The sequence below is a fragment of the Arvicola amphibius genome, chromosome 9 (assembly GCF_903992535.2).
Source record: "Arvicola amphibius chromosome 9, mArvAmp1.2, whole genome shotgun sequence".
Classification (NCBI taxonomy): domain Eukaryota; kingdom Metazoa; phylum Chordata; class Mammalia; order Rodentia; family Cricetidae; genus Arvicola; species Arvicola amphibius.
The window spans coordinates 59,348,115-59,367,425 of NC_052055.2; the positions used below are offsets into that span (position 1 = coordinate 59,348,115).

A 19,311-nucleotide genomic window follows, 5' to 3' on the forward strand; every position below is an offset into this window, starting at 1 on the left:
CCTCCATTATTCCAGGTGTGTGGACCAGAGGTTCCGGCGTTGTCCCCCGCTGCCCACCACCAGCGTGATCATTGTGTTCCACAACGAAGCCTGGTCTACTCTGCTGCGCACAGTGTACAGCGTCCTGCACACCAGCCCTGCCATCTTGTTAAAGGAGATCATCCTTGTAGATGACGCCAGCACAGAGGGTGAGGCTGGCGCGTCTGAGGAGGGGTGGAGTCCAGGGCCTCTGAGGAGGGCAGGGCCTCCAAGGACCAGGCCTGCTGCTTCCTGTCACACCCGTCTCAAGGTCAGGTGGGGGCAGGGCGCACGGGCCACATTCCTAGAGCCTCGAACTTGTCCGCACCACACGTGGCAACCTGGGCCTCCGAGGCTCCCTGTTTGCTATCGCGGGCAAACCTAACTCAGGAGTTAAAAGGAAATGGCCAGCAAGTGGCTCAGCAAGAAAATGCTCTTGTCTGCCAAGCCTGGTGACCTGAGTCTGAACCCTGAGACCCATGCGCTACCAACCAACTCTACCTGAGTGTTGTGATTTGAGTGTGTGTGCACCGGCGTGCAAATACAAATAAAGGAGGAGGAGGGGAAGAGAGGGAAGACAGGGCAGGTGGCTAGAGGGCCCTCCTGGTCTCCCTCTACTTCTGAAGGCTCCCCTCAGAAGCCCCTTCTGTCCTAATTGTTAATAGGGGAGACTGCTTAAGTTTTCAACCTCCCGAGTATTCTGCACCCGGCTCTGACCTTGGCATGAGTCAGAGGGGAAAATGGTTCCCTAAGAAGGCTCATGGGCGAAGGGCCTGAGCGCTCCTTTAGCAGACAGTGAAATGTCATGAAATGACCGGGACTTGAAATTCCAACCTTGAGGAATTCCAGCCCTGACTGTGCTGGGCTTCTCTGAGTTCCAGCTTCCCTTTTCTACAAATGGGCACTCTCGACTCCTGCCTATGGTAGGTGAGGGTGTGAGACAGGTAATGAGTATGATTCGGGGGCCACAGAGGATCGAATGGCATTGCAGGAGCGCTCTCTGTGTGCTTTCCTCGCCGTGCGGGGAGAGCTCATTGTGGCCGTGTGCAGCCCCGAGTTGCTATTTCTGCCCGGTGTGACTATGACTGGCTAATGATGGAGGCCGTGCTGGAGCTGGGCCTGGGGGGATTGTTAATCCCGAGACCACTACCACAGTTTCCAGCCAAATCTGAAGCAAGCTTTATTTAAATACCGGCCAGGTGGATGGGCTCTGGTGAGGTTCCCAAGAAATGGCCCAGAATCACAGTTTGTAGTGGCATAGGAAGGAAATCCCACAATTGATTGCATTTCCCTTCAGGTCCAATTAGAGGCAAACGTATATCCTGAAGTACCTCCATCCTGTGAACCTCCTGCCCATCTGTGGTCAAGCACATCCATGCAGATGGGTCAAACAAAAACATGTGTCTTGCTACCTCCCATAAACAACAGTTCCCAGCATTGCAGGAGCTGTCTGTCCTGGGGCAAGGGGCTCGCAGGTCAGAGGCCTTTTTATTTCATGGATCTCTGAGGCACAGCAACTAAAACTTGAAGTGTAACGTTGGCTCTGACAGAATGAGTGTCTGAGGAAGGAGCAGCAGGTGGTGGGCATGCCTGGGCGAGAAGGGAGCCCAAGCAGAGCTCTAGAGACAGGAGCCTGTTTGTTAAGGAGACTGAGGGTGGCTGCAGTTTAGCTTTGCCATGGATCTGAGAGTAACAGGCTGCAGAGGTTTGCGCTTTGTTGGGATGCTGTGCTCAAACCAAGGACTCTGTAAGCAGGTTCTCTCTCTATCGATGTCATAGTTCCTTGTCCCGTCGCTGTGATAAAATACCTGACGAGGGGCTTGAGAGATGGCTCAGCTGTCGGGAGCACTGGCTGCTCTTTCAGAGGACACAGGTTTGGTTCCCAGGTTAAAGCTATAGTCCACTGTGGTGGGGAAGTCACAACAGCAGGTGCCAGAGGCAGCTGGGCACACTGCATCCACAGCCAGTGACTGTCTGTGCTCAACGAGTGATGGCACCCACAGCAGGCGACTCTTCCTGCTTCTCTTAACCGGATCAAGATGTCTGTGGGGTCATCATTCTGTGATCCCAGAGCCTGTGAACTTGACAGAATGAGCAATCACACGTGTTGAAGTGGCATTCATGCCCGGGCCCAATATGTCTATTTAAAAAGAGACGAGGCATCACTGTGGGCCCGTGCTCATGCCCCATGCTACAGCCAGAGCCCCCTGTCTCTCCGGCTGCTCTAGTCCTGGGTTAGGGAGGATCCTTCAAGGGGATGAGGGCAGAGGGAGAGGCAGCTGGGCATAAGTACTACTAAACCCTCTTGTCTAGGGAGCTGTCTCTTTTCCAGGGAAGACTGGCACTTGGCCACACAAGTATCGGGGTTGCAGAAAAGCTGTCTGGTGGGCAAGTGCCTGGCATGTTAGGCATCTGGGAAAATCAAAAACAAGTTAAAGGCTCCATGAGGGGAGAATCAGGGTACAGTCACAATCAGACTGAAGCAAAATCCAAGTCTAGAAGTATAAACAGCTGTGTCTGACATCTGGAACTCACTGTCTTCTGGGCTCCAAAAGGCCCCATTTCTCTAGCTCACGTTCACTGTACACGTAGCTCGTTTGTGGGCTCAGGCTAGCTCCAGCCCACAGCTGCTGCTGTCCTCGGTGGCTGTCATATGCGTCTGCATTTCCAAAATGCTGGGGTCTGTGCACAACCGGGGCTGTGCCTTCATCAGTAGCCTCTCTCAGGTTCTGTTCTGGGACCCTGACCAGTCCAAGCCTCTGCTGTTCTCTGTGACCCCTTCAATCCTGGGGCTTCTTCTGAAACCGAGGCTGCACCTGCACCAGTGATGTCCCCTGGCCTCTTTCAGTGTTGAGCCTCAGCTCTTCCCCATGACTCCGTTATGTTTTTAAAACCAGTACCCTGTGTGACTCTTCCACATGACCAAGTTCAGCTGGCTGCCAGTGCAGAGGTCCTGCCTTGGTCTTCTCTGGCCCACAGCTTCTGTGCAATGACCCTAAAGAAACACTTCCCAGAAGAGTTCACTTCCTGGTCCCGGCCTCTTGCTAATCACAGCCGAGTCTTTGACTCTAGCTGACCAGAACCACAGATTCTTAATTCAAAATATCTCATGGCCCCAATATAATCTTTAAAGGACCCTCAAACTTCTCTCTGAAACTTTGCAAGCCAGTCTTCTATCCTCTGCTCTGTTCTGAGCGTCATCTTCTGAGTTCCCATGCCAGCTCCGTAAGCTCTCAGCACTGGATGGCTTTTCTAGCCAAGGGCCCAGCGTCCTTCCACAATCCTCCCCAAAGCATGGTCAGGTCTGCCAGAGCAATACCTCACTCCTGATTCCAGTCTCTGTCTTAGTTAGGTTTTCTATTGCTGTGACAAAAGCCCATGACCAGAAGTGTCTGGGCAAGGAAAGGATTTATTTCACATTGCAGTTGTTGTCCATCGTGAAGGGAAGTCAGGACAAGAACTCAAGGCAGGAACCTAGAAGAAGGAGTTGAAGCCGAGGCCATGCAGGAACACTCATACAGCTTGCTCAGCCTGCTGATATAACCCAGGACCTCCTGACCAGGGCTGGCAGCACCTGCAGCCATCTGGGCCTGCCTACATGGACCCCTAATTAAGAAAGTGTCCCATCGGCTTTGGACTACAGGCAGGTTTTTGGAGGCATTTTCTTAATTGTTGATCCCTTTAGCTTGTGACAAGTTGACAAAAAAGAAAAGAAAGAAAAAGACCAATCAGGACAGTACCCTTCATAGCAGCCAGTAGGCCCGTGTTCCAAATACATTCATAGTTAAACTACATTATTATATGTGTCTATGTGGATATATGCGTGTGAGTGCAGGTGCCCTAGGAATCCAGGGGTCCTCAGAGATGGAGTTGCAGGTGGCTCTGAGCAACATGATGCTGAGCTGGGATCCAAACTCACGTCTCTCCAGGCCCCATTCCTGTGTTTGCCAGGGGCCATCCTGTAAAGTGTAGGTGAGAGACAGAGAGAAGTAGTCCCTGGTGATGTGGAGAATCTTGCAGCCTGAGTGACTGGAAGCCAGAGTGCTTCTTTATACAGAATTTAGTAAACAGGGATACTTCCATGTTGTTCCAAAGCATAGATCATATCATTCTGGCTTTGGACATCTGTTTCACCTCCTCTTGCTAATCTTTTAGTCATCAATAAACTATGACAGAACAGAGTTATCATTTCCAATCATTTCCCCTCAAGTTTTGACATCACTGATAAGCAGTTTTCATTCTTAATTATTATTACTCATTAATCCCATAACCCAATTTTTAAGAATCTAGAGGCATATGACAGCCTGTTCTCAGGCTGGTAGCTTTTGTGGCTACAAGGATACTAGGCTAAAACAAACTCTTCCAGCCATCCCAGGCCTGCTGCCATGTCCAAGCGTGTATTATTAACTCTTAATGGTCAGAGTGCCCAAGAAAAATCCTCAGGCCACAGCTGCTGCAGCTACTAAGATCCTGGCATACTCCAATGCTCACATTTATACCTTTACAAAGTTTGTTTGTAAATCTAATCCTGGCACTCTGTTGTCCCTTGGTCATATGACACCACCGTGGCTCTGCATGTGCCAGCTTTTCCAGGAAAGAGGGATCCTGACATCGCATTCTTCCTACACCATTCTTATCCATCAACATAAGTCTCCATGGAGGGCTAATCTAATACACTTTGGTGCTGTGTATCCCACGTGATTGCCTGGGTATATAGTGGGAAGAGGCTGCAATCTGATCTGTGGCCAACTCCTCCAGCCCACTGAATTTTGTTGACCTTTTTGAGTTTACTTTGTTTTGAATATCTTGTTCCTGCATAAGTACAGGGACAGATGTTTAAAGAATGTCTCAGAGCCTGATAAAGAGACCTCTGGCGTCTTTAAGTGTGTCACAGCCTCCAAGGCATGAGGAAGACCTTCAAGAAGATAAGGATATCTCCCTAGAAGTGGGCGGGGTAGTGTCTTCAGGATTTTCCTGGGGAAGCTCAGAAGCAGTGCTCCTGGGAGGGGCATAAATGATTCATAAGAAATTTCCCCCAAAAAAAATAAAATAAAAAAAATAAAATAAAAATAAAAAAAGAAATTTCCCATCAATGCAACATCCCTGAATTGTACAAATATTAAAAGTCCCCCAAGTATGCAACAGGTGGAGATGACAACCAGAGGTGGCCCGGCAGCCACTGTGTGGCTCAGCTTTGCTGGGCCTTTGTCAAACAGCTAGGCTGGCCTTATGACTTCTACCATCCCCATCAGACATGGCTGTGCCATGTGTTCTCTCTGTCACCTCCAGTTTGGCCTGGGCTCATTCTTTTGTTTTGTTTTTCTTCTGTGTATGAGTGTCTTGCCTGCATGTAGGTCTGTGTACCATGTGTACACCTGATGTCTTTGGAGGCCAGAGGATTCCCCTTGAACTGGAGTTACAGATAATTGTGAATCTCTGTGTGGATGCTGGGAATTGGACACAGGCCTTCTGTAAGAGTATCCAGAATTCCTAACCACTGGGCCATCTCTCCAGTATCCCCACACACTTGCTCTTAAGGCCATGTCTGTCATCTCTAATTTCTCACCTGAGAACTCGGGCTGGTCCTCTTCATTTTCTGAGTCCTGCTTTGAGATTGTATGATGAGATGTCATTGCCCATAATGATATTCACTTCCACATCTCTACATGTAATCCTCTGGGCAGTGCACAGACTATAAGAAACACCTCTCTCTGCGGCCTCTCAGACTCGGGAAGCCTCTGAGTGCTAATCAGTAGAAACAGAAGAGCTATGGGGTCAGCAATCTTGCCTGTCTATCCACACAGGATAAAATTTCCCACAGGTTTGACTGTTTGATCGGATTAACTGGCTCTTGTTACACACACAAAAGGACTGCTTCTCTTCTGGACAGTGTGCCTTCTCTCTGGCATCCTACCCAGGTGCCCCACAGCAGCCCTGTGACCATGATTATGTGGGCATTTGATACTTGGGGGAGGAGACCCTGTGCTAGGCTGTGGGACTTTCAATTCCTTGCCAAGAGGCAGAATCGGAGTCTAGACTTCACCCCTTACTGCCCTGTCTTCTTGGAGCTTAATTATTTTATTAGTTTTTCAAGATAGTCTTTCTCTGTGTAACAGCCCTGGCTGTCCTGGAACTCTCTTAGCAGACCAGGCTGGCCTTGAACTCACAGAGATCCACCTGCCTCTGCCTCCTTGTGTTGTAGTTAAAGGTGTGCACCACCACCACCTAGTTGCTTAGATTTTTTAGTTGAAAAGACAGAAAATTATTTTATTTTTTTAGATTTTTTATGTATATGAATGCCTTGCCTGCAGGTATATGAGTGCACGTGTACGTCTCTGGTACCCATAGAGGCTAGAAAAGCGCATTGGATCCCTGGACCTGGAGTGAAGGGTGGTTGTGAGCCACTCTGTGGGTCCTGGAAACCAAACCCAGGATCTCTGCAAGAGCAGCTAGAGCTCTTAACTGCCGACCTCTCTCCCCATACCTTTATTTTGTAGTTTTTAAAGTAAGATCTTATTTATATGTATGTATATGTGAACGTGTCTATATAAGGATATGTGCACAAGAGTGTAGTGCCCACAGAGGCAAGTAGAGACCTGGAGGTCGAATTCCAGTTAGCCGTGAGCCACCTGAAGTGGGTGCACCCCTGCCAGAGAAGCAAGGGCTCTTAACACTGCGCCATCTCTCCAACCCCCAGAAAGGCATTTTAGATAACGAGTCTATGAAGCAGTTCTAGTAAGAGAGAAAAAAGGAACAGTGCTAGGCTATTGAGTCGGGGACCCCTTCAGCAGAGATGCCAGGGAAGGCCGCTCAGGCTGTCCCCACAAAAGCAGCACAAGGAGCCTCGGGCGTGGTGCGCTGGCAAGCAAGCAGGCTGTCATGGCTAAAAGGAAGTGGGCAAGGCAGCCAAACACACGGATACAAAAGTGAGCAAGGGTGAGTCACGAGGCCTGTGTAAGCAGTGGCAAGTGAGTCTGCTCTTCTGTGTGTTGTGCCCAGCATAAGGTGTGCTGGCATCACCATTTTTTGCTTACTTTTAATTTTAGTATATGAATTTAATCTTTTCCTTTTAAATCTATGAACAATTCTTTTGTGTGTGTGTGATCAAGATGAGAATCAAGCCTAGGTCCCTGTGCATAATAGGCAGGGCTCTTGCCTCTCAATCTTGATCATCTTTTTCCTTCTCTTCTTAAAAAAAATTTCTTTTAGCCAAGCATGATGTCACTTGCCTTAATCCAGCACTTGGGACTGAGTCTCTGTGAATTTGAGGCCAGCCTGGTCTACATAACAAGTTCAAAGCAAGTCAAGGCTACCAGCCAGGGCTAAACAGAGAAATTGTGTCAAAATTATTATTATTATTATTATTATTGTATGTGTATGTGCATGTGTGCATGTGTTTGAGTACAGGTCCACATGTCGTGGCACATGTGTGGAGGGCACAGGACAACTTTTGGGCACTTCTCTCTTCTCCTCTGACTCTCCTGCCTCTGCCCTGCATCTCGCTGTAGGGGGTCCGGGATTGCAGATGCATGCCCCCACCCCTGACTTTTTTTAACATGGGTTCTGGAGATCAAATTCATGCCATCAGCGCCGTACTTCAACCCTGTGAACCCTCTCACTGGCCCCAGCTTTGGCATTTTCAAGTGCACAGTCCTTTGGCTCTAAACCTATGCAAACTGCCGTGCGACCATCACCACTGCTATCTGCAGGTCTCATCTTCCCATGTTGCACCTCTGTGCCCGTTAAAACCACAGTGCCGTCTGCACCGGCACCTCTGCCCCCATCCCGCCTTCTGGCTTTTGCGTTTGAGCACGCTGGCTACTCCTCCTATAGGTGGATAGCAAACATAGCATTTGTCTTTAGGGGCTGGCTTCTTTCACATTCCATAGTATTTTCAAGACCTGGTCTGTGGAGCACACATCAGGCTGAATAACATTCCCTGATAATGATAAACCTCATTTTGCTTATGCATTCATATGTTGGTTTTGCAAGTGACTTTTATGACTAACCCTGCTGTGAACAGGTATACAAATATCTGTTTCAGTCCCTGTTTGGAATTCTTTTTATCTGTACCCAGAAGTGAAATTGCTAGATTATATTACGATAAATCTGTGATGGATTTTTTTAAATTTGTTGTTGTTTGGTTTGTGTGCCCCCCCCACCCCCAGTGCTGAGAACTGAACCTGGGGCTTTGCACTTGTCGGGGAGTTGGTTCTCTCCTTCCACTCTGTGGTCCAGTAATTGAACTCAGGTTGTCAGGCCTTCACAGCAAGCACCTCCACTCACTAGGTCATCTCACTGGACCTGGCTTTGTTTTTAATGCACCTCTGAAAGACTGTTAGTAAAATTATCTAATTGTAGTGGACTAAAGCAGCAGAACTGTGAGCCTGAGTCCAGCCTAGACCCCATAGAGACACCACGTCTTAAAAAACAAAAAAGTTCATCTGATTTACAGTTTTAAGAGATAACACTGCCAGCCTGGTCTACAAGAGCTAGTCCAGGACCAGCTCCAAAGCTACAGAGAAACCTTGTCTCAAAAAACCAAAGAGAGAGGGGGGGAGAAGGAGAGAATGATGAGGAGCAGGAGGAGGCCAAGAATAAAATACAGTTAGTTGAGTGTTTGCTTAGCATGAGAGAGGGAGGGAGGGGAGGGAGGGAGGGAAGGAAGAAGGGAGGGAGGGAGGGAGGGAGGAAGGGAGGGAGAGGGAAAGGGAGAGAGAGAGAGGGAGAGGGAGAGGGAGAGAGAGAGAGAGAGAGAGAGAGAGAGAGAGAGAGAGAGAGAGAGAGAGCGCTGAGGAGCAGGAGGTGGCCAAGGATAAAATACAGTTAGTTGAGTAAATACTTAGCATGCACAAGGTCCTGTGTTCAACCCACAGCATGACATTAGTCAAACATGATGGCACACGCCTGTAATTCCAACACGTGGCAACAGGAGGATCAGAAGTTCAAGGTCATCCTCAGAGAGATGCTGAGGGCTGGAAAGATGATGTAACACTGAAGAGCACTGGCTGCTCTTGCAGAGGATCCAGGTTCAGTTCCCAGCACCCACCTTGTGGGTCACAGCTGTCACTCCAATTCTAGGGATCCAGCACCCTCTTCTGACCTCCATAGGCACTACACATATGTAATATACAGACATACATGCAGGTGAAACACCATACACATAAAATAATTTTTTAAAAAATTAGAAACTCAGAAGATCCTGAGTGCCAGGATTAAATGCGGCTCCATATCTAGAACATTCTGGGAAAGCATGGAGGGGTGGTTGGGAGGACAGCGGACTGTGATACCTGGGGTGACAGCTATGGGGTAAGAACTGATCAGCTTGCTTGAGTTGACAATGGAGTTTTAAAGAAAGGAAAAGGCAGGGAGAGCCCAGTTTGGCGCCAGGCAGAGTGGCTAAAGGGTTGCTGGTGTGGAGGTCGCGGGGTGAGGCTGGGAGCACAGACTTGCACTGAGGTGCAGGGCTCTGCAGGGCTGGAGGAAAACCTTGGAGCTGTCAGTCACAGAAGCATTGTGACCTGTGGGCTGCATGGGGCAGAGGAGAGGGGTTTGCCTCTTCCTTGTGGACTCTCATCCTGGTGAGTGGTAAAGTCACAAACTGTCATTGGCGGGACCTGAGAGCACATGCTGGCCTGCCTGTCTCTAGACTCATCCTTGGGTCCCATGTCCAGTAACCCAGAGGTGGGACAGATGGTGGATGATGTGGGAAGTTGTCTGGCTTTACTGCAAGGACCTGAGGCCCAGAACCAGGAGCCCCCAGCCTGGCCCCCTGAGACTGGAAGGAAGGCGTGGGAGAACTCTAGAGCACAGGGCCCTGGAAGTCACAGCTTAGAGCCTCTCACTGTCTTACCACACAACCCACTTCCTGTGAGGCTTGCTGTGGTTATCTCTACCATGAGCTTCCCTTGAGCCGAGCTGAGCAGAGTCTCTGGAGACCTCAGCTGAGCTGCTGAGGTGACACCACAGTTGGGCTCCTCCTTCCTGTCAGCAACACCTGGCAGGTGCCAAGCTGGGGCTCACATGTCCCATGGTGGCCAGGCTGGGGCTCACATGTCCCATGGTGGCCAGGCTGGGGCTCACATGTCCCATGGTAGTGACAGACACTCCCTGTCCAAGCCAGTGTCCCGCCCCTGGACAGTGCATTGCAGACACTAAGTCACTGCTGGTTTGAAGCCACCACATGAGACTAATTTGGAACAGCCAGGTCCTGGCACCAAAGACAAGAGGCTCTATTTCTGAAACAAGACAAGCCCCCTTCTCAGGTGACTTCCTGGAGGGTGTAATTTGCAAGGGCAGTGGGTCAGGAACACTTGCCTACCAGAAGAACTGAAAAAGAAAAACAAGAAGGTCACTTTCAAAGCTTAGTTTATTTCCCGGGGCTCTGCTCTCCCTGGCAGTGACCTCCTGGGGCCTCACAGGGGAAGCAGCAAGATAACTAAGGGGACCAAGAAACACCTTCACTCCAAGAAACTCACACCCCTTAAGTCCTGGTAGGTGACCTTAGAGCTCTTAGAGAAGATAAGTCTTCACACACAGGCTGTTGAGGACCCCAGTGCCACCACAGGGTTTGCTGGGGTGACCTGGGCTCCCAGTCTTGACTTTGCATTGTTAACCCTGGGGTAAACAGGCACGATGTCACCTGCTTTAGTGACTGGCACATGACAGGTGTTATGTGTGTGGGGGGGCAATAAATTGGGGTGACACCCCAATAAATTGTTTTCAGGGGCTATAATTTATGAAGCACTGTATCAAGAGAGAGGCCCAGTGTGAGCCACAGTTGGAGGGAAGAACACAAACAGTTGCCAGAGCTGTTTTCCACTCCTAAAACTACAAGCGCCTCCATTTCACACAGTTAGGAACAGGAGAGAGAGCTGGAGAGAGACTCTCAAGTTAACAGCTCTTCCAGAGACCCAAGTTTGGCACACTGGTCGGCTCAACCCTGCCTCTAACTCCAGCTGCAGAGAGCCTGACATCCTCTGGACCTGCAACACTGTACAGACACGCACATATATGCATAATTTAAAAACAATCTTTTTTCTTTGTTTTTAAAATAGAATAGTAAGCCAGGAGTGGTGGTGGTACACACCTTTAATCCCAGCACTCGGGAGGCAGAGGCAGATCTGTGAGTTTGAGGTCAGCCAGGGCTACATAGTGAGTTCCAAGGCAGCCAAGACAATGAAACTCGTCAACAAAGATACGTTAACATATAAAGATAATTGATGTTTCGAGATGGAATCCTTCTAAACAAAACTAGTTTAGATGTCCTGAGGATTTTAGGTGGAATCCCAGGGTACTTAGGGAGCACTACACGCTATAGCCAGAAAAAGCCTCTCCAGGTGTTCCCCACAAAGGGAAGCATCAAGAGAAGTCCCTAGGCTTGATCTGTGTGTGGAGCAGAAGGGGCAGCACAGCTGAGAGGAAGGAGGCAGCGTGCTCCCTCAGGAGGAGCTGCTGCTCTGCAGAGGGGTCCTCCCTGCTCTAGCAGAGGGGTCCTCCCTTCTGCAGGCTCCTGTTGGGCCTGCACTAGCCCTGGCAGGTTGTCCACCACCTACTGTGGTTGTCATGATCTGTCTTGCCCCCAGGCAGTCTGTTCTTAAGACACAGGCTCACGTCTGCCATGCTCCCTGCTTAGTTAGTCCCTAGCTTGTGCAAGCCTGTGGGCATGGGGTTCACAGTTTTGTTTATATATAGTGTTCTCTTATGAAAAGTATGTGTTCTTTTCGGGCATGCCCAGCACTGGAGAGGGGAGGCGGAAGCAGGATGACCAGGACCCTGATGACAGGCCTCAAGCAGGGCTTCCTCCCTGCGTGTCTCCGCTCTCTGCCTTCGCATCCTGTGTAAGGGATCTGTACAGGTGTGTGGGAGGGGTTGGCATTCAGACCTGCTGAAGACCTGGGAGTACCTGGGCATGGTGCCCACAGGGGATTAGTGAGGAGCTGGTAACGGTGGCCTTGTCCCTTCCAGAATACCTGAAGGAGAGGCTGGAGCAGTACGTCCAACAGCTGCAGATCGTCAGGGTGGTACGGCAGCCAGAGCGGAAAGGGCTCATTACAGCCCGGTTGCTGGGAGCGAGCGTGGCGCAGGCCGAGGTGCTCACGTTCCTGGATGCCCACTGTGAGTAGCAGATGCCCGCCCGGTGTTGGTCTAGATACCTGCCCTTCACCACTGGCAGATGATGAAGGGCTGAGGCCGTCCTGTCCTTCTGTTTCAGAAGTAAAGAGGCTTGGGGTGCTCTTCCATTTTTGCCCCTTCCTCACACTGACTCCAGGCATGGTTCCTGAGAGAGCATAACCATGAGGCTTGGTGACTCAGGACAGCTGGCAGTGACTCTGATGGCCATTTACCCTTCCCTGTGTGGACCTAAGAGAAACCCTGTCCCCACACTGATGGCCATTTGCCCTTCCCTTGTGTGGGCCTAAGAGAAACCCCTGTCCCCATGCTGATGGCCATTTACCCTTCCCTTGTGTGGACATAAGAGAAACCCTGTCCCCACTAGGAACGCTCCTGTGTGGGATTTTTCTATAGGGCTATATGTGGAGTTTAAAAGGCCTCCCCCTTGACTTTTCCTGAAAGAACAATAGAAACCAGAAAACTCTAGACTGGTACCAGGAACCCAAGTTCCCATGTGGTTCGGCCTCAGTTTCCTTACTTACCTAACAAGATATCATTAAAATAAAGTAAAATAGGGGCCCAAAAATGGCTTAGAGGTTAAAAACACTTGCAGAGAACCAGGGTTTTAATCCCAGCACCCACATAGTGGCTCACAACCATCCATAACTCCAGTTCTAGGCAATCGAATCCCCTTTTCTGACCTAGCAGGCACAAGGCACACATATGGTACACAGATATACAAGCAAACAGAACACTCAGATACATAAGGTAAAATAGATAAATCTAAAAAATAAAGTAATGTAGAACACCTATGTTCATTTAATGTCAAAACTGTCTAGGCATGGTGACATGTGCCTGTTATCTCAGCATTTGGTGGCAAAGGCAGGGGGATCACTGCAGGTTTGAGGCCAGTCCACTTAGTGCTCAGTATAATGAGTTTGAGTCAGTGGAGACTGCGTAGCAAAGCTCTCAGGAGGAGAGACAAGAAAGAGAGAAGATCCCAAAGCCCGGGGGGGGGGGGGGTAAGAGGGCAGCTCCACAGTAAGAGCTGGGCGTTGACATGCTCATGCCCTGGAGGAGAGACAGCCCTGGGGGGGGGGGGAGGCTGGAAACCCTGAGGACACCGGCTTCAGGTCCGTGGGAGTTCGTGTCTGATTTATGCTGACCAGGTTGCTCCACCAAAACCTACCGTCCCCCTTCCAAAGCCACATCCAACTTTCAGGAGGTGGAGGAAGAGGCTTCAGGGATTCTATGTGCCCTCCTCGCCCTGGGCCTCCTCTGAGGGTAGAAGGTTCATCTGTGGCTGGGCCCCTGACCTCCACCTTCTGGTCTGGGTCTGCAGGTGAGTGCTTTCACGGCTGGCTGGAGCCCCTCCTGGCTCGCATCGCTGAGGATAAGACAGTGGTGGCGAGCCCAGACATCGTCACCATCGACCTTAACACGTTCCGGTTCTCCAGACCTTCACAGAAAGGCAAAGCCCACAGCCGTGGCAACTTTGACTGGAGCCTGACCTTTGGCTGGGAATTGCTTCCTGCACACGAGAAGCAGAGGCGCAAGGATGAGACGTACCCCATCAAGTAAGGACTGCACACTGCTGAGTCCCTACCCTGGCCTCTGCCCACTCAGCTCCAGGGACCTGTACCATCCCACACCAACATCTGCTAGGTGCTTTATCAAGCCACAGTCCCTGTGAGGTAGGTCCTTTGGTTAGCCTGTTTTACAAGTGAGACTACGAAGCCAAGACGGTAAGCAGCTAACTTCAGATTCTGCAGCTAGCACAGGGTAGACGACCTGTGTGCCCAGCATGGACCCTACCGCTTCACTCCGTGATAGCTTGCTCCTGCTTACTACTGGCCGTCTGACAGCCTGTGCACCTTCACCTCACTCTTTGCTCCCTATATCTAGGAGGCCAGGGCCTCTGCTTGCAGAGCAGGTGAGGGAGGCTGTATGGAGGTCATTGCTGAACAATCATTTCATAGGTAGTTGTGGCGTGGGCTCCCAGGTTACTGTCTCAGGAAAGACTCAGAGAAAGAAAACAGGTGCTGGACCGAGTGATGCATGCTTGTACTCTGTCTCAGTCAGGGTTGCCATTGCTGCAATGAAATACCATGTCCAAAAACAAGGCGGAGAGGAAAGAATTTATGTGGCTTAAGCTTCTACATCCTAGTCCAACATAGAAGGATGCCAGGGCAGAATCTCAAACAGGGCAGGAACCTGGAGGCAGGAGCTGATGCAGAGGCCATGGAGGGGAGCTGCTTACTGGCTTGCTTCACATAGCTTGCCCAGCTTTCTTTCTTATAGAACGCAGGCCCGCCAGCCCAGGGATGGCACTCCCCAAAATGGACTGTACCTCAATGGCCCTCCTCCATTATTCACAAACCAAGAAAATACCCTAGGCTCACCAACAGTTTGATGTTATGGAGGCATTTTCTCAATTGTGGCTCCCTCCTCTCAGAGCATGTTAGCCGGTGTCAAGCTCAAACTATCCAGCACATAATCCAAGCCCCTCAGGACGCTGAGACAAGAGGATCACAAATCCAAGAACTGTCTGGGCTCCCGTGCATTCAGGGCCAGCCTGGGAAATCCAGTGAGACTTTGTCTGAAAGCTAGAATGTCTAAGGCGTTGCGACGTGTGTCAGCGGCCAGTGGGAGAGCTCTTGCCCAGCGTGTACGAAGGCCTAGGTTCAGTCTGAAGCAGGGCAGGGTGGGGTGAGGGGAAAGGAACAAATGCAGGCTGTGTGCATCAGACTGAAGCTTCAGCTGCCATGGACTTTTCATTAATGAGACACATCAGAACTGTCTAACTCTGCCAGCCACCCACATATAGTCTATTGGTATTCTTTTATTTTGGGGGAGAAGGGGGTAGATTTGGGGTTTTTTATAGTTGCTTCAAAATGTGAAAACCAAACTGAGCCTGGCCGTGCGCATCTGAAACCCCACCTTCAGAAGGGAAAACAATACCGGAAGTTCAAGTTATCCTTGGCTAGCCAGCTCATGCCTGCCTTGAAGATAGCCTATTTAAAAAAAAAGTAAAAGCCATTTTTTTATGATAGAGAACGAATTCTCAACCTTCCTAAAGCTGCGGCCCCTCATACAGCTCCTCATGTCGTGGTGCCCCGACCATAGCCTTCTTTTTGTTGCTACTTCACCACTGTAATTTTGCTACTGTTATGAATCGCAATGTAAATATCTGATATGCGATCCCAAAGGGGTCCTGATACCGCAGGCTGGGAGCCACAGCCATAGCCTTCTGACAGCAGGCAGGCTAGACAGCCGACAGCCAATGTGCTGAAAGCCTCCGGAGGCTGCCTCTCGCTCCCTGCCTGCCCAGCCTCTACAGGACGTTTTTTTTCTTTTTGTGCTGTGTGTGTGCATGTGTGCAGATGTGTGTACTGGTGCACTGTGCACATGTTTTTTTGCATGTGTTGTGGGCACATGTGCAGGTGAGTGCTTCTGCTTGTGTGTTCCTGTTTCCAAGGATGGTGTTGGGACTCATCCTTAAGTGACCTTCCACCTCGTTCATTGAGGCACTGTCTCCCAACTAAACCTGGGACTCACCAACACAGCTGGGATCGCTAGCCAGCTTGCCCTGGGGTCCTGTCTCTGAGTCTGAGTAGCAGGCAGGTTGTCATGTCCACCTGCATTACCCAGGGTTTCAGGATCTGAACTCAGGCCCTCACACTTGCGTGGCGCCTTCCCTGCAGAGCCATCTGAGCCATTGTTCTCCTGCCCAGATCATTACGGATTTTAGGCTAGCCTGAGCCACACAGTTCCAGGAAAGCCTGGACTATAGAGTAGGACCTCTCATCTTGAGAAACAAAAAACAAAAAGAAGAGGGGAAAGAGAAGACAGATGAAGAAATCTACACTGCCTGCTGACTGTTTGTCTCATAGGAGCCTTTGTTTGGCATGTATAACAACAAACCCTTACTCCACCCAGGCCGGGACCAGGCACACAGCAGCACGGGCAGGGCACCTGGCCCCCACCCCTCACTAACATCCTAGCTCGACGGCCTCTGTAAGACCGTCCAGCGGGAGAACAAAGCTCCAGTGTTTGAGGAGTGAATGTGCATTGGGTTCAGGTGCCTGGCAGCACAGGTGGCTTGCTAGAAACACTTCGTATGGTGGTCAACACTGGTAACTTGTCCTCGTTCTTGCAGAGATGGCTGAAGGGAGAGCTAAGGGACACAGGGTCCCAGGAAGCAGGCCAGGATATATAGGCATTTTCTAGAGGCTACCTGTTGAGATGAGTCTACAGTGATGTTTAAGGGTGGCGTTTATCCTCATGGCCAGTTTGTCAGTGAGTCCCCCAGTCTGGGCACCTCTCAGGCATCCTCAAGAGCAGGTTCCCTCAGTGCTTCATCTGGAGCTCTCGGGCTCTCGAAGCTGCCTGGGGCTGCTTGGGCTGCCTTAGTACCCCTTAAAGAAGACAGAACTAGTGACAGGAACCCAGTCCAAGCATGATGGATTCTCAACTGAAATTCCTTCTAGAATGTGACTGTGGCATCAGGGAGACAAGAGCAGGTCCAGGGAATCCCCCACTTCCCTGGACTCCTGTAACGTCTCCTTGCTACACTGGCACAGTCTTTACTTGGGTCTGTGCCTCCCTGCCTTCATCTGAACCTTTAGTTGTCTCCCCAGAGTCCAGACTGAACTCAGCCCTCCCTGTCCACCCACTCTATTGCCAGGAGCACCTCTTACCAGTGCCCCCTGTTCAAGGCAACCAGAAGCTTTCCTCTGAGCTTAAGTTTCTCGGGCAGTTTAAAACACATTAGCAGGCTAGGCCCCAGCTAACCTGGGACCATACAGCCCCTGAAGGGACAAGGACCCTGACAGAGAATGGGGCCAGCCCAACCTGTAGCATGCGTTCATTCTGCCATGGATGGACCCTGCCTGTTTGCAGAATCTGTCCTGGGGTTTCTGGAGGTGGTTGCCTTCTCTGCTTTAGCCATATTGCCACACAGAATGAGAGCTGAAACCTCCTCCTCTCTAGACTGTGGTCCCAGGATGCCTTTGTCAGCTCCAGCTGCAGCCATGGCGCCCAGAACCTTCTGGGTGATGTTTCCTATATCCCTAGTGGAACAGATGAAGGAGTTCATTTAGAATAGAGTAATGCGGACCGCCTCTCTCCTGGGCCCATTTCTAGAAAGGGAAGCAGGCACAGTGGAAGTTAGCAGGAGGGGCTGAATGACTGGACAAGGTGAAAGACATGAAGTAGGACACCTAAGAGAGGAGCCGGACACCAGCCGTCCCCGCCAAACATCTGCTGCCCCACTACTGTTGATACACAGATGGTACATGTGTCTCTCCCTGCCTCTCCAGATCCCCGACGTTCGCTGGTGGCCTCTTCTCCATCTCCAAAGCCTACTTTGAGCACATCGGAACCTATGACAGCCAGATGGAGATCTGGGGAGGGGAGAATGTGGAAATGTCCTTCCGGGTGAGAATGGAGAGCGCTTCAAGGGGGAAACCTCAACATGGTGGTGGGGGGGGGGGAGGATTACAAGTTGTCTATCGGGCATTGGTAGCTTCAAGGATATCATGTTGGAACTGGACTTGAAAGGTTGTCTACTTCCTGCCCTGGCTTCCGGTGAGGGCAGTAAGACTCTGGAGCTGAGTCCGATAGCTTGAACCACATCCCAGGGCAGAACTTCTAAGAGGGAAGGGATTATGGGAGCAGTAAGGATTGAACTCAGGTATCGACTGTTTTATGAAGGATGAAGGAAACAGTCTCAGTGAAGGTGAGAACAAATCAGGAGCCGGTTTACTGCCACCCATCCTGTTTTGTAAAAATCAGGCTCCTCTCCCCACGTCAAAGGACACCTGCCCTGGGGGCCTTTGGGTTTTCAACAAGCTCTTTCTAAGAGAGACAAGAGGTGGGACCTGGTTCTGATGGAGGCAGAACTCTGAGGAATTCTGAGAATGAGGCAAATCCAGACAGGTTAGGAAGGATTGCCTCTGAAACCTGCGAGAAAGTAATTAATAGGAAAATGAGCTCATTAATGGAGTCATCTCGGTACCTGGCATATATCAGGCACATAATTGCCTTCTGATGTTACTGTAGCTGTGGCTGTGGATTTCTGTTGCTGCATATATAAGTGAATAGCAGGAGCCTCCCAAAACAAGACCCAAGGAGCCCAGTGGGAGAGATGTCTCCAGCCAGCAGCTAGCATAGAGAAGGGCCACCAGCCAGTATCTGGTTCTCACTTTTGGTGAGCCTCTGACCCAGATCCAGGATTCCTCCTGGGAAGCTGGCATTCTCAAGGCCTAGTGGCCATGAGCCACTGACTGGTGCTGTGGTGTAGGGGAGGCCAGCTGTTCTATAACCCCTGGGAAAGCGTTCATGTCTCCAGATCAGAAAGCAAAGAGCCAAGAGCTGAGAGTAAGCCATAGCACAGAAGTAACTGACCGTCTTTTCTCTGGCATGAGCCCTGGTGACTCAGGACTGCACACCACATCCACTAACCCAGAGCAAGCAGCACAGACAGCCTGGACATGGGTAGCTGTGCCGTAGGGGGAAGCCTGCCAATGTCTTTCTTCAGGGATGGAAGCAACATATGCTTCCATCCTAGGACCTGGGCACTGGTGTTCTGGGGACTGAACAGAACTGCTTGGAGGGACTTGTCATCCAACCTCCTGAAGGCCCCATCCTGTCTTCTTTCGTGTCAGGTATGGCAGTGTGGAGGCCAGCTGGAGATCATCCCCTGCTCCGTGGTGGGCCACGTGTTCCGTACCAAGAGTCCCCATACCTTCCCCAAGGGCACCAGTGTCATTGCACGCAATCAGGTGCGCCTGGCTGAGGTCTGGATGGACAGCTACAAGAAGCTTTTCTACAGGAGAAACCTTCAGGCAGCAAAGATGGTCCAGGAGGTAAGATGTCCAGTACCCGGGTGACATTTGGTGAGAGAATTGTGGAATTCCAGGCCCCCGGTCTGCTGCCCATTGGCAGGGCCATCCCATCTCTACCCTCCTACCTCCCTTCATTCCTCAGAACTCTATAAGCTAGCCCTGCGAACACAGGGCTCCGAAGCTAGAGGTGGGGGAGCCTTGGTTGTGCTTCCAGGGAGGGGAAGGAAAGGAAGGAAAGAGATAGGAAGGAGAACCCATCACTGGAGGAATGGCTCTGACAGGCTGACTGGGGAGTCACAGGACGTGAGGGAGTGTTGTGAGGTGATGAGGT

The 19,311-nt window shown here is 50.7% G+C and overlaps 1 protein-coding gene across 2 annotated transcripts in view; it reads left to right on the forward strand.

The window, feature by feature from the left end:
- Galnt6 (polypeptide N-acetylgalactosaminyltransferase 6) overlaps positions 1-19,311 on the forward strand; it is a 40,133-nt gene that overhangs the window by 15,501 nt on the left and 5,321 nt on the right. For both annotated transcript variants that reach the window (XM_038342571.1, XM_038342572.1), the window contains exons 4-8: positions 16-188; positions 11,986-12,135; positions 13,475-13,709; positions 17,454-17,571; positions 18,801-19,001. In XM_038342571.1, the coding sequence (XP_038198499.1) occupies positions 16-188; positions 11,986-12,135; positions 13,475-13,709; positions 17,454-17,571; positions 18,801-19,001 (877 nt within the window). The remainder of the gene's footprint in view (positions 1-15; positions 189-11,985; positions 12,136-13,474; positions 13,710-17,453; positions 17,572-18,800; positions 19,002-19,311) is intronic.